The 14,939-nt window shown below is 46.7% G+C and overlaps 1 protein-coding gene across 2 annotated transcripts in view; it reads left to right on the forward strand.

Annotated features, from left to right (window-relative positions):
* LOC122928385 (proton-coupled amino acid transporter 1-like) overlaps positions 1-14,939 on the forward strand; it is an 82,347-nt gene continuing 67,408 nt past the window's right edge. Inside the window, exons 1-2 of one of the 2 annotated variants that reach the window (XM_044281170.1) lie at positions 1-535; positions 14,051-14,210. In XM_044281170.1, the coding sequence (XP_044137105.1) occupies positions 14,056-14,210 (155 nt within the window). In that variant the 5' untranslated portion in view covers positions 1-535; positions 14,051-14,055. The remainder of the gene's footprint in view (positions 536-14,050; positions 14,211-14,939) is intronic. The other variant, XM_044281169.1, reaches the window with a different exon arrangement.

A 14,939-nucleotide genomic window follows, 5' to 3' on the forward strand; every position in this document is an offset into this window, starting at 1 on the left:
ATAACGTCACAGCGCCACCTGGTGACTACACGAAACTACGTCCAGAAACTAGTCACAAAATTACCTGCAAAACAAAGCGAGATATTATTACAAGAACCATTTGTTTTATACTTGAGGAAAAATGGCATAAATAAGGGCTCTTTCACAGGAGCCGATGCCATGCGTGGAATCCACTGCCTGAAAGAGTGCCAAGCAGAGACAGAGAGCATTAACATTGATGATAATGCTCTTTGCTTCTCTGCGACCTTTTTACTACAAAATGACGGTGACCACTTTATCTCACAGAGAAGCAAAGAGCATTATCATCAATGCCAATGCTCCCTGGCTCTGCTGTGAAGCGACTGTTCACACTAAGAAGAACAATAAAGCTTTTCGAAGCACGACACAAAAAAAGACAGTTGTCAGGGCAACGATCAGCTGACCTGAGCCTCACGTGACTGTAGTGTTTGCATCTGGAGGTAATGATGAGAAGCTGACAGAGCGGAGGAGCAGGAAGCGCGTGAGGACCGCCTGGTGTCACACCGGCTCCCAGAATGTAAGTACGGGGGGAGGCGAGGGCCAATATTATCATGTGGCTAATGGCAGTACGGAGGCAGGCGAGGGTCACTATTGGGATGGACAATATGGAGCTTCTGAGCGGATTTATGCCCAAATTACCAAAACATTTTTATAAAAAATTTTTTTAGCCCAAGATACCACAGCCCATGTAAGGCTACTTTCACACTCGCGTTTGGTGCGGATCCGTTTGTATTATCTGTAACATAGCCAGGACGCATCCGTTTGTGTTATCTGTAGCATAGCCAAGACGCATCCGTTTGTGTTATCTGTAGCATAGCCAAGACAGATCCGTTTGTGTTATCTGTAGCATAGCCAGGACGCATCCGTCTGTGTTATCTGTAGCGTAGCCAAGACGCATCCGTCTGTGTTATCTGTAGCGTAGCCAGGACGCATCCGTCTGTGTTATCTGTAGCGTAGCCAGGACGCATCCGTCTGTGTTATCTGTAGCGTAGCCAGGACGCATCCGTCTGTGTTATCTGTAGCGTAGCCAGGACGCATCCGTCTGTGTTATCTGTAGCGTAGCCAGGACGCATCCGTCTGTGTTATCTGTAACGTAGCCAGGACGCATCCGTCTGTGTTATCTGTAACGTAGCCAGGACGCATCCGTCTGTGTTATCTGTAACGTAGCCAGGACGCATCCGTCTGTGTTATCTGTAACGTAGCCAGGACGCATCCGTCTGTGTTATCTGTAACGTAGCCAGGACGCATCCGTCTGTGTTATCTGTAACGTAGCCAGGACGCATCCGTCTGTGTTATCTGTAACGTAGCCAGGACGCATCCGTCTGTGTTATCTGTAACGTAGCCAGGACGCATCCGCCTGTGTTATCTGTAACGTAGCCAGGACGCATCCGTCTGTGTTATCTGTAACGTAGCCAGGACGCATCCGCCTGTGTTATCTGTAACGTAGCCAGGACGCATCCGCCTGTGTTATCTGTAACGTAGCCAGGACGCATCCGCCTGTGTTATCTGTAACGTAGCCAGGACGCATCCGCCTGTGTTATCTGTAACGTAGCCAGGACGCATCCGCCTGTGTTATCTGTAACGTAGCCAGGACGCATCCGTCCTGTGTTATCTGTAACGTAGCCAGGACGCATCCGTCTGTGTTATCTGTAACGTAGCCAGGACGCATCCGTCTGTGTTATCTGTAACGTAGCCAGGACGCATCCGTCTGTGTTATCTGTAACGTAGCCAGGACGCATCCGTCTGTGTTATCTGTAACGTAGCCAGGACGCATCCGTCTGTGTTATCTGTAGCGTAGCCAGGACGCATCCGTCTTGAACACCATTGAAAGTCAATGGAGGGCGGATCAGTTTTCTATTGTGCCAGGATGGATCCGTTTGGCTCAGTTTTGGTGCAGGCTACGTTTTGGTGTCCGCCTCCAGAGCGGAATGGAGACTGATCGGAGACAAACTGATGCGTTCTGAGCGGATCCTTTTCTATTCAGAATGCAAACTGATGCGCTTCGGACCGCTAAAGTAATTTAATTTAACCTAAATTTGATTTAACAAGAGCAGGGAAGTATCCTGGCAGTATATATTGATGACCTATCCTCAAGAGAGGTCATCATTATCAGGTTGGTGGGGGTCCGACTCCCGGCACCCCCGCCGATCAGCTGTTAGAAGAGGAGGCGGCGCCCCACGTACAGTGTAATGAAGGGGAACCAGCAGCCTCCTCTTCAAACAGCTGATCGACAGGGGTGGTGGGTGTCTACACCTAAACATCTGATGTTCTGATCCCTGGCGTATAAAAACCATGTGCCTAGAATAAAAAAACTACATGTAAAAAGGCAGGAATGTAAAATGAAGCCATTTAATTGTATGGGCACAGTATTTTCAATGAATGAAAACCAAATTAATATGGACAAGTCCTAATAACCTGCAGGCCACCTGCCGCCACCACTAGAGGGAGCTTACTGCATATTGTTTATACTGTATTTGAACTGAATACAAATGAGTATGCAGTTGGCTCCCTCTAGTGGTGGAACAAGGATGGTATGTTTTTTGGAATTTGAGCAGTGTATTAAAAAATGGAGCACCTCTTTCTATCTAGATTTATTATTAAATTTATCATCATATAATTTTAAACCTATGTAGGTTATAATAATATCTTACAGGGGTGGACACTCCAGACAGTGCACTGGTTTAGGCCCTTAGGATCAACATTGTACTAACAAGTGGGATCTGGGTGACACATTAGTGTGGTGTGCGATGTGTGCCACCCAAAAAAAAAAAAAAGGCCCCTTTTTGACAGACCACACCCCTTTCCAAACAGGCCACACCCTCTTTACATGACCTGGCACTGCTGCCTCAATGGGTGTTTGGCTGGCAGGGCTTACTCTCAGAACGCAGAATCCCAGGGCTACACACAGTGCTAGTGCCAGGAGAATTCTGCGCCTTCCCCCCGGAGATTGGCCAACTCTCCCAAGAGTCCGGGAGGTCTCTTCTTTTCCGTGGAGCCTCCAAGATCTTCCGGGAGAGTTGGCAAGTAGACACTAAACAGTGTATTGGTTTTACCTGTATTGTTAGGTCATGTGTGGAGGCTCTGAGGACCTGTTGTGATGCCTTCAGGGATCCTTGTACTAGTGCTGAGTATGGCTACATGCACATGTCCGTATGTGTTTTGCGGTCCGCAAAAAAAAAAACGGATGACATCCGTATGCCATCCGTTTTTTTTTTGTTTATCCATTGTAACAATGCCTAAAATTTTTTGCGGGGCTACGGAAAGGACATACGGATGCGGATAGCACACGGTGTGCTGTCCGCATTTTTTGTGGACCCAGTAAAATGAATGGGTCTGCATCCTATCCGCAAAAAAACCGAAACGGAAACAAACAACGTTCGTGTGCATGTACCCTATGTCTGCAGGGTTTTATATGCACCCTGTGACAGCTCGTTGGGGTGCGACCAGCTCCTGACTCTGCTCTTTCTCCAGGAGATGACACTGGTTTCATGTTCCCTATATGAAGTACAAAGGTCTCCGATTGTGCAATCTCCAGACTTGTGATTGCGGCTTGAGAGTTTACAGCCCGTACGTGTCAGTATATCAATGAGCCAATTACTGGAAGTGGACGGCTTCCCAGAAATCATTGCTTCCAGCTGAGAACCCAGACAATATTTTTCTGCATCTTCGTTGGACCGGTACCAGACGGCACAGAACATTTTCTCCTGGCTGGGATTTCCATTGATATGCCAGTAGAATAAGCCTCCAGCTAGGGCTAAAATGATTACTCGATTGGATTGAGTAATTCGACACAAAAAAATCCTCGATGCAAATTTTTTGCATCGAGGATTCGTTTGTGTCATGTGACCACGGAGTGGGAGTGAAGCGCTTGCTATTACTCACTGCTCCGAGGTCATCCGCCGGCCCATACCGCGCTGCACTGGATCCTGACACATCATCAGGTCATAGTGTGTGCTTATGCTCACTATGACCCGACGCTGTCTGACGGAGAAGAAGCTGTGCCCCTACAAGAAAGGTAAGTATTTTATCTCACTGGCGCTGGGGACATGCCACTGAAGGGGGACAGATGGCATGGAGGCACTGGGGGATGGGGACATGGCAATGGATGGCATGGAGGGGCAGATGGCTCTGGGGAAGTGGGGGACATGGCGGATGGCATGGAGGCACAGGGGGAGGGGGACAGATGGCAATGGAGGGGCTGATCTGATGGCATTGGGGGACATCGCATGGCAATGGATGGCATGGAGGCACTGGGGGAGTGGGACATGGCAGTGGATGGCAAGGAGGGGCTGATGGCACTGGGGTGGGGGAGAGCTGAAGGCACTGAGGGAACGGAGCTGATGGCTCTAGGGTGGGGGGAAGCTGATGGCACTGGGGGAACTGATGCACTTGGGCTGATCGCACAGGGGGGAACGAAGGGCGTTGTGGACTGATGGCAGGAGGTCTGATGAGTTTTTATAAAGGAAAACAGTCCATTAATTCATTTTTTCTTATTAGAATCCTCGATTTCTCAAATAATCGTTTACTACAGCCCTACCTCCAGCTCTATAAGACCTGCCAGTAACTGGTAGTATGTGCTGGGAGTTGTGATCACTGACTGATTTTAACTATCAAGCCTCAACTTCACTACAAAGCAATACAACACTTTCAAATCAACAGTTAAAATCAATGAATAACATTATGGAAAGTGTAGTCCTAGCCTTAAAGGGGTATTCCAGGATTTTAACTGGTGCAGCGATTTTCTCCTTCGCCTATGACAGTACCCCTGGAGAGACCGCCTCCTCCTTAGGACAAGAAACAGGAACTAGAATCTTATTAAAAGGGGTTCCACCCCTCTACCCCTAGTTCTGTTTCCTGTCCTAAAGGACAGGTGGGATTGGAATCGCTGTTTGAAAGAATCAGAGGTGCGTGGCCCCCAGGCTTTTTCAAGTATAGGAGGGTTACCCCGGGTGGCGTAAGCCGCTGCGACAAATCTGGGCCCTCTTCTCTTCCTACCCCACTCCGGTCTCTTTTCCGGCCTGGGCGGGTTACAGCCTTCCTGGGTACATCGGACCTCTGCGGGCCGTGTTTCGCATGTCCGGCTGCCAGCACATGTAGGACGTCGCTTCTGGTTGGCAGAGGGAGGAAGCGCTGTGCTGCAGACCAGTAGTGGGCAGTTCCTCCATTATGGCTGTATGATTATGGAGCAGGCTCAGCGCCCTGAAGCCACCAATGATACACCGGTACCAGGGTGGGGTTAGAGGGGTTGTTACCCATTAACATCAGTGTTATGTATTTGCTCATGGGGGCCATCTTCTGTGCCTAGATATGAGTCTTCTAGGAAGGTCTCCAGATCAAAGGAGAAGGCGGGTGCTGTTTGTAAAAGAAAGTTACCATCTGCCTGGGTTATACCCCTGTGTCAAGCATGCATAAGCAAGTTAATGGGGGAGGAAGCTCCATCTCTGATGGTCAGTCTCTTGCAGATAATCTGTGATGAAGTTAAAGAATCTGTTAGGCTACTTTCACATTAGTGTTTTTTGCGGATCCGTCATGGATCTGCAAAAAATGCTTCTGTTACAATAATACAACCACATGCATCCGTCATGAACAGATCCGGTTGTATTATGTCTTATATAGCCATGACGGGTCCGTCTTGAACACTATTGAAAGTCAATAGGGGATGGATTCATTTTCTATTGTGCTCCGCACCACATCGCGAACAGATAAACTCTGCAGGCAGCGTTTTGGTGTCCGACTCCAGAGTGGAATGGAGACTGATCTGATGCGTTCTGAGCGGATCCTTTTCCATTCAGAATGCATTCGGGCAAAACTGATCGTTTTGGACCGCTTGTGAGAGCCCTGAACGGTTCTCACAAGCGGAAAGCCAAAACGCCAGTGTGAAAGTAGCCTTAGCGGCCTGTTTAAAAATCACCCTAGTACCTCTGTGTCCGCGTCTAACCCCCCCCTCTATTGACAGTGATGTATCATCTGGTTGGAAGGAAGAAGGGGAATGGCAATCTCCTAACGATTCTTCTGAGGACGAGTCTGCAGGAAAGCAGCTGTTCAATGCTGAGAACACTAATGCCCTGGTTAAGGCCTCTTTCACACTTGCGTTGTCCGGATCCGGCGTGTACTCCACTTGCCGGAATTACACGCCGGATCCGGAAAAACGCAAGTGTACCGAAAGCATTTGAAGACGGATCCGTCTTCAAAATGCTTTCAGTGTTACTATGGCAGCCAGGACGCTATTAAAGTCCTAGTTGCCATAGTAGGAGCGGGGAGCGGGGGAGCGGTATACTTACAGTCCGTGCGGCTCCCGGGGCGCTCCAGAATGACGTCAGAGCACCCCATGCACATGGTTGACGTGCCATGTGATCACGTCATCCATGCGCGTGGGGCGCCCTGACGTCACTCTGGAGCGCCCCAGGAGCCGCACGGATGGTAAGTATGCTGCTCCCCGCTACACTTTACCATGGCTGCCAGGACTTTAGCGTCCCGGCAGCCATGGTAACCACTCTAAAAAAGCTAAACGTTGGATCCGGCAATGCGCCGAAACGACGTTTAGCTTAAGGCCGGATCCGGATCAATGCCTTTCAATGGGCATTAATTCCAGATCCGGTCTTGCAGCAAGTCTTCAGTTTTTTTGTCCGGAGCAAAAAGCGCAGCATGCTGCGGTATTTTCTCCGGCCAAAAAACGTTCCGTTCCGGAACTGAAGACATCCTGATGCATCCTGAACGGATTTCACTCCATTCAGAATGCATTAGGATAATCCTGATCAGGATTCTTCCGGCATAGAGCCCCGACGACGGAACTCTATGCCGGAAGACAATAACGCAGATGTGAAAGAGCCCTAAAGCAGTTAGAGCTTCTATGGCAGGCATGTCCAAACTGCGGCCCTCCAGCTGTTGCAAAACTACAACTCCCAGCATGCCTGGATAGCTTACAGCTATTAGGGCATGCTGGGAGTATGTAGTTTTGCAACAGCTGGAGGGCCGCAGTTTGGACATGCCTGTTCTATGGGTTTAGATGATGAGAAATTACTGCAATCCGTTCAGGACTTTGTTTGAGGACCTAGGTCCTAGAAAGATCCTTCTTTTTTACCGAAGGTCTCTTTCAGGTTTTTCACCATTCCCAGGAGATGGTGTTACCATCCTTCTGCTCTTCTCCTAAAAATAAGAGTCAGTATTCTATTGTTTGGACGTTAGGAGATGCATTGTTCAGTATCTGCAGGTCATGCAACCATGAAGGTCCTCCTCCCATTTGTTGCTCTTATGTCAGGGTCCGAAGAAGGGTTCTGTTGCCTCGTCCCATATCATAGTTAGATGGATTAGGCAGGCTTTTGCCTTAGCATATTCTTTTAAAGGAGTTCCTTCACCTTTAGGGTTCATGGCCCACTCTACTAGGTCAGTCTCCACTTCCTGGGCAGAAAGGAGTTGTGCTTCCATAGAGCAGATCTGTGGAGCAGCCAGCTGGAGTGCTACTTGCACTATAGACTTCAGCTTCCTTCAAATGAAGGGCTTACTTTTGGTCGTAAGGTACTTCAAGCTGTTGTCCCGCCCTAGATAGGATTCTTGCCTACTCTCCAGTGTCATAGGCGAAGGGTAAAATTTTGATTACACTTACCGGTAATCGGTTTTCTTTGAGTCTATGACAGCACCTGCATGATTCCATTCCCTAAAAATACTTTGTTTATAAAGTAATAATAAAAAAAAAAAAAATGTAAAGATGAAAATTTTATTGTAAAAAACTTGGATAGAATTTATATAAGAAGGTTTTATTAGGATGTTATGTTCCTTAGTTCTTGGAAAAGGACTGGGGATAGAGGGGGTGGACCTTCTTTTAAAGCGATTCTGGTTCCTGTTTTCTGTCCTGAGGAGGCGGTCTCTCCAGGGGTGCTGTCATAGGTTCAAAGAAAACCAATTACCAGTAAGTGTAATCTAAATTCTTTTTTTTTTTCTTTTTTCTCCGTATTTGCGTCTTCATTTTTCATCCCTGCCTTCCTGGATCCATAATCCATAGGAATGATTATATAATTTGTGAGGAATATGGATCACTATTTACTGACAGCCATGATTTTCATCTGATTCACCTTTGTAAGTGTACATGCAAAATAAGTTCTCACCTCAACCCTCTGCTTGTCAGATAGCGGAGGTAGTGAACTTTCACTTTTTTGGCAGATTTTTCCCTTGCCCTACGACAGCACCATAGAGAGAGGGATCCACCCCCAGGGACAGGAAACCTACAGAAATAAAAGGGTGGAGCCTCTCTTCCCATTCAGTGGTTTCCTGTCCCTGGAGTGGGAGACCTACAGTTTCCTTTTCAGGTCTTACCGTGGTCTTGTTTCCTAGGAGTTCCTAGAGGGCTACGGTTTTGCTGCCGGGGTCCATCGCGCTGCTGGGCAGGCTGTCAGGACCCTAGGATGCGGAGGTGCTCCAGGGGCCCTCCGTATCCTGCGGCAGGCATGAGGGTTACCTCTCAGGGAGAGCTCTGCCCCATGGGAGGCGCCTCATGTTGGCGCAGTTGGGTGGCTATCCTCGGGTCTGGGGCTCTACCACCTAACCTTGTACTGGAGCTGTGCAGCGCTTCCACGTGGGTCCGAGGCGGTGAGCGAGTGACGCACTTCCGGTGCGCGGTAAGTATGATGACGTACTTCCGGAGCGTGCCGAGTAGGGCGCACTTCCGGATTCAGGTGGAACGCACATCGGTGCTTCCGGTTCCGGAACTAAGGAGCCGGGCGTTCTCGGTCCCTCATGTTTATTTAAGGGGATAAGGACGGACGATCCCTGAGCCTGTACAGGACGGTCTGAAGCCAGACAATGTAGGAGGCCTTCAGTTGAGTGGCCCTGGCTTATAGTATTTAAGGGTTTTTAATACTATTCTCTTGTATCCCTGAAGTGTATAGACTCCATATTTCCCCCCCATCAGAGGTTGTTATGGAGGAAGAGAGAAGACAAGAATCTGCTGAGGGTGATGTGAATCCCATCCTGGTAGTTCTTTTGATCTTCAGGGGGTTAGTGGCTTATTGTCTGGTTTTTTGCGTTGTTAAGATTTGCGCTTTCTGCTCTCTTTTTTTCCAGCCTAAACCGAAAAAAGTGCTGGCCAAAAGAAAAAACAAAGAATGTCCGCTATGTGGTGCGGCTTTATCCGCTTCTTATGGCAAGAAGCTGTGTCAGACTTGTATTGACAAAACTATATCAGAGGAGTCATTTGGCCTGTCCATGGCGCCAAGGATTTTTACGAAGGTAGTGGCAGAGATGGTGTCGTTCATGAGGATAACAAACATTTTGATAGTCCCATATCTAGACGATTTTCTAGTTATTGCAGATTCCTTACGGGTCTGCCAACAGAATGTTCAGTATATCATTCAGACCTTCCAGGATCTGGGATGGATAGTAAATTACAAAAAATCCAGATTGATACCGCAAAAGGTGCAGAAATTCCTGGGCCTAGTGTTGAACTCCGAGACTCAAAGAACATATCTCCCAGAAGAAAAAATCGCAAAGGTCTGGAGTCAAATAGAATCCCTCTCTTCCACCTCCCTGACTCTTCGGAAGGCTATGTCGGTACTGGGCTCTCTGAATTCCTGCATCCCGGCGGTAGAATGGGCTCAGCTTCACTCCCGACAGCTACAGTCGGAAGTTTTGACAGCCTTCAAAAGACACGGGGGAAAGCTAGATGTCAGAATAAGAATTTCAGGCACAACCAGGAAAAGCTTATCCTGGTGGCTGGTCAGAGACAATCTGATTCAGGGAATTCCATGGTCCTACCCGGATCCCATTGTCCTGACCACAGATGCAAGCCCCTGGGGGTGGGGGGCTCATGTGCGGGGATACAACTTCCAAGGTCTATGGTCCCCAGCTCAGAAGGTCTTTTCCTCCAACCGGAAAGAGTTAGTGGCAGTCAGACTGGCGGTGAAAGCTTCCTTAGCCCTTCTTGGCACAGGCCATGTAAGAATTCTGTCAATCAGACGACAGTAGCATATGTAAATCACCAAGGGGGGACAAGGTCGGTATCCCTACGGTGGGAAGCTGGGAGATTGCTAACATTATTGGAGAGACAGGTCAGTCACGTTTCGGCTCTCCACATAAAAGGGAAAGAGAATATTCAGGCGGATTTTCTCAGCAGATACCCCTTAAGACAAGGGGAATGGTCCCTCAACGCCTCAATATTTTCCAGGATCTGCAGGTCGTGGGGCACTCCAACTATAGATCTTTTCAGTACGAGCCTGAACAAGAAAGTAGAAATCTTTTGTTCTCTAAATCCAAGTGAATCCCCCTATGGGGTGGATGCGTTTCTTCTGAAGTGGAACTTCCCTCTGGCATATGCCTTTCCCCCCTTCCAGTTAATCCCAGCAGTTCTAAAAAAGATCAGGGTAGACAAAGCGAGGGTCATCCTGATTGCCCCCTTTTGGCCCAAGAGGGCATGGTTCACGCTGCTTCGAACCATGTCTATTTCGGACCCCTGGATCCTACCAGATCTACCGGATCTACTGTCCCAGGTTCCGGTCTTCCATCCAGCAGCAGCTGGTCTCCATCTGACTGCATGGAATTTGAGCGGAGCCTATTAGTTAAAAAAAGGTTTTACTCAGGAACTTATCACGACCTTACTAAAAAGTAGAAAACCAGTTACGGTTTCTATCTACGCGAGAACTTGGAAGAAGTTTATGGAGTTCAGTAAACTCAACCCTAAGCATTTGCCAGAATGTGTCCCTATTTCCCAGGTCCTGGAATTTTTGCAGAAGGGTCTTTCCTTGGGTCTCGCTAAAAGTACGCTTAAAGTGCAGGTCTCTGCTTTATCTGCCCTTTTTGAGCAAAATTTTGCCATGAATCCATGGATTGTTAGGTTTTTCAGGGCGGTAGATAGGATGACACCAGTCTCTTCCCCTAGGGTGCCCCCGTGGGACCTTAATTTAGTTCTTAATTCCCTTACCAAAGCACCTTTCGAACCCATTGATTCTATAGGTATTCAGTTTCTTACTCTCAAGCTAGTTTTGTTAGTGGCCCTTACTACGGCTAGAAGGATCAGTGAGCTGCAGGCCATTTCCATCAATCCCCCTTTTACGGTAATTCTTGATGATAGAGTTATTATTCTACCTGATCCGGCCTTTTCTGCTAAGGTATCTTCTAAATTTCATAGATCACAGGAGATTGTTCTCCCTTCCTTTTGTGACCATCCAAAGAATGCGGGAGAGATTGTGTTTCATACGCTAGATGTACGGAGATGCTTGTTGCAGTATCTCAAACTTACGGAAGAATGGAGAAAGTCTTCTGCTTTGTTTGTTCTCTTCTCGGGATCAAATAAAGGGAGGAAGGCTACCAAAAGTACCTTGTCCAGATGGCTTAGACTGGCCATTATTCAGTCTTACTTGGAGGAGGGCCTGTCTCCTCCCCTTTCGGTGAAGGCTCACTCTACGCGTTCGGTTTCCACTTCGTGGGCAGAAAGGTCGGGGGCTTCCATTGAACAAATTTGTAAGGCAGCCACGTGGTCTTCACCTTCTACCTTTTTCCGTCACTACCGTTTGGATTTACTTTCCTCTTCTGATCTTTCCTTTGGGAGAAAGGTTTTGCAAGCGGTGGTCCCTCCCTAGGAAGGGTTCTTTTCTCTGTAATTCGCTCTATGGTGCTGTCGTGGGGGAAGGGAAGAATGATGATTACACTTACCGGTAATCGGATTTTCCAGACCCCATGACAGCACCCTTCCTAATTCCCACCCTTGGTGATGGTTTCTTCTATAAAAAAATAAAATAAAATTGGTATATTTTGATGTAGTTAATAATTGTGCAATGTATAAGCAGTTATGATGTTCTGTTCGGAATAACCAATGGTGTAGGAGTCCCTCTCTTGCTCTGTAATCCACTGAATGGGAAGAGAGGCTCCACCCTTTTATTTCTGTAGGTTTCCTGTCCCTGGGGGTGGATCCCTCTCTCTATGGTGCTGTCGTGGGGTCTGGAAAATCCGATTACCGGTAAGTGTAATCATCATTTTCCCTTTTAATCAAAATTTTTTTTCTCACTAACAAAGCAAGGGTTAACAGCCAAACAAAACTCAATATTTATTGCCCTGATTCTGCAGAAACACCCCATATGTGGTCGTAAACTGCTGTACGGGCAGACGGCATTGCGCAGAAGGAAAGAAACGACATATGGTTTTTGGAAAGCAGATTTCACTAGGATAATTTTAAGCTACCATGTCACATTTGAAGACCCCCTGATGCACCCCTAGAATAGAAACTCCCAAAAAGACCCCAATTTGGAAACTACAGGATAAGGTGGCAGTTTTGTTGGTACTATTTTAGGCTACATATGATTTTTGGTTGCTCTATATTACACTTTTTGTGAGGCAAGGTAACAAGAAATAGCTGTTTTGGCACCGTTTTTATTTTTTGTTATTTACATTGTTCATCTGACAGGTTAGGTAATGTGGTATTTATATAGAGCAGGTTGTTACGGACGCGACCCCATACCAAATATGACTTTTTAGTTGTTTTTTAGTTTTACATAATAAAGCAGTTTAGAATTTTTTTTTTTTTTTATAGCTTCTCCATATTCTAAAAGCCTTTAGTGTTTTTTTTTTTTTTGTTTTTTTTGGGCGACTGTCTTATGTAGGGGCTAATTGTTTGCAGGATGAGATGATGGTTTGATTAGTACTATTTTAGGGTGCATATGACTTTTTGATCGCTTGGTGTTGCACTTTTAGTGATGTAAGGTGACCCCCCAAATTTTTTTTTGCAAAGTTTTTACAGGTTAGGAGGTCATGTCAACTTTTCTTTCCCTATAAAAAATTTCTTTTTAAGTTATTACTTGAAACTTTACTTTTTTTGTGAACGGTATTTTTTTAACTTTTTTTTTTTTTTTTTTTATTTTTTTATTTTTTTATCCCACTCTGGGACTTCAACTTTTGTAGGTCTGATCCCCTTTACAATGCATTACAATACTTCTGTATTGTCATCCATTGGCTGTAGGTGTATTACCACTGTAATACGCTTACAGCCTGCTTGCCTGTGAGATCCACGGGGCATCACCGTAATCACAGTGACCTGGACAATGAAATGAACAGGTCAGTTGTTCCTCATAGGGAACGCCGTAAAAACTAGACTGATACTGTTGTGAATTTTTCAAAATTTGGGGTAAATTCGGGATTGGTGAACTATATTGACTCAAATTTCTGACTATCGTGAAGTACAATGTGTCACGAAAAAACTGTCTCTGAATAGCTTGGATAAGTAAAAGTGTTCCAAAGTTATTACCACATAAAGTGACACATGTCAGATTTGCAAAAAATGGCCTGGGCAGGAGGGCGAAAACTGGCCCGGGGTAGAAGGGGTTAAGGGTCACTGAGCTTTCAGGAAACGTTTGACAATTGGTGGGCACATGACATATACATTTTTTGAAAGCAAGGCCACTTCAATGGGCACCTCCTGCCTTTATTTAGAGTTGATATCCACTTCTGGATTCAGTCTCGCGGTGTATCAATCCTTTCTATGTACATTTCTGTATGCACCCTCAGCCATTACTGAAATCCCCCCATCTCTGCAGTGCACTAAAGAACCAGGATCGGCAGGGATAGTTTCTTCTGCTCAGTGTAGGCAGCACTGGGGTCCTAGGTTGGTGCAACATCTGCTTGGAGTTTGTATGTTCTCCCTGGTACTCTGGGGACTTCAGTTTCCTCCCACACTTATGGGGGCCTTAGATTGTGAACTCCACTGGGGACAGCTTGATGCTAGTGTCTATAAAGTGCTATGGGATACGTCAGTGCTATATGAGGAAAATGCTGCTGGTCACATTTTAAAAATCTTTGATGTGAAATCTGCATCTTACATCATCTCATATGGTTGTGAGATGGCCACTGTGAGTGCCTGTGCCTTCTCAACCAGCTTATCAGCTGGGTCCCGAGTGCCAGGCCCCCCCGCGATCAGATACTGATGACCAGTATTTGATTGTCGGGGAAAACCCTTTTTAAGTACGTTTTTCTCTCCATAACTGTCTCTGGAGCCAAGTACTTTTCTTACTGTAATTTTAAGCTTTTAAAAAAATTTTTTTACACCTTTGTCTAGGAGTCATGGCTACCACCAGGCTGAGAACCGATGAGTACAACAACTACAGCTCCACTGAAGCCAGTCCCAGTGAGGAGAGCGCCCCGGGGATCATCAACAGCCTTGTGCCTAGATCCAGACAGTACGAGAGGCTTGGAGAACATGGCAGCAGCAGCACCACGTAAGTTCATGGCAGGACAGTTATCTACTTGGCTGTTTCTATAGAAGGGAATGGAGAGAGCCACACGTGTGACCCCCTTCTCCAATAATTCTCTGTCTGGATGGGGCAGCTGGTCGGCACCTGCAACTATCAGATATTTATGGTGCCTCCTGTGGATAGGCATTACCTGGCTGAGAAGGGAATAAACACCTTTTCAATCGATTGCATCCTGAGAATAGTAATGGCCAAAGCTCTGTTTTAGTTTTATATAGAGCTCCGAGTCCACCGCATAGACCTAGAGGTAAAGGGGTTGTCCAAAGACCGAAGATTAATAAGCATTTCATTTAACTTAAAGGGGTTTGTCCAGCTTTTGGACATTTTTACCACTGTTAGCAGCATGCTCTAACTGTTGAAGAAAAATCCTACTCACCCTTTCCCCTCCAGACTATTCCAGCTCCCTAGGTTTCTAATTGTCATGTCACCTCTGAAGCCAGTCATTGGCTGCAGCAGCACACATGGCCCTGTCCATCCAGAAGCTTATAGGACGGGGATTGCATGACATCTGAAGGGAGCTGGATCAGAGCGGCGGCCAGCAGGTGAGTAGTTAGACTATGCTGCTATCAGTAGTTAAAAATCTCCAAAAAGCTGGACAACCCCTTTAATTTTATAGCACTTATTATATTTATTTTCTAAGGTGCATGGATTCTTCCTTTTGTATCCGTTAACATGTGACTGAGGCCTAACCTCCAC

Source organism: Bufo gargarizans, chromosome 2 (genome assembly GCF_014858855.1).
Source record: "Bufo gargarizans isolate SCDJY-AF-19 chromosome 2, ASM1485885v1, whole genome shotgun sequence".
NCBI lineage: Eukaryota > Metazoa > Chordata > Amphibia > Anura > Bufonidae > Bufo > Bufo gargarizans.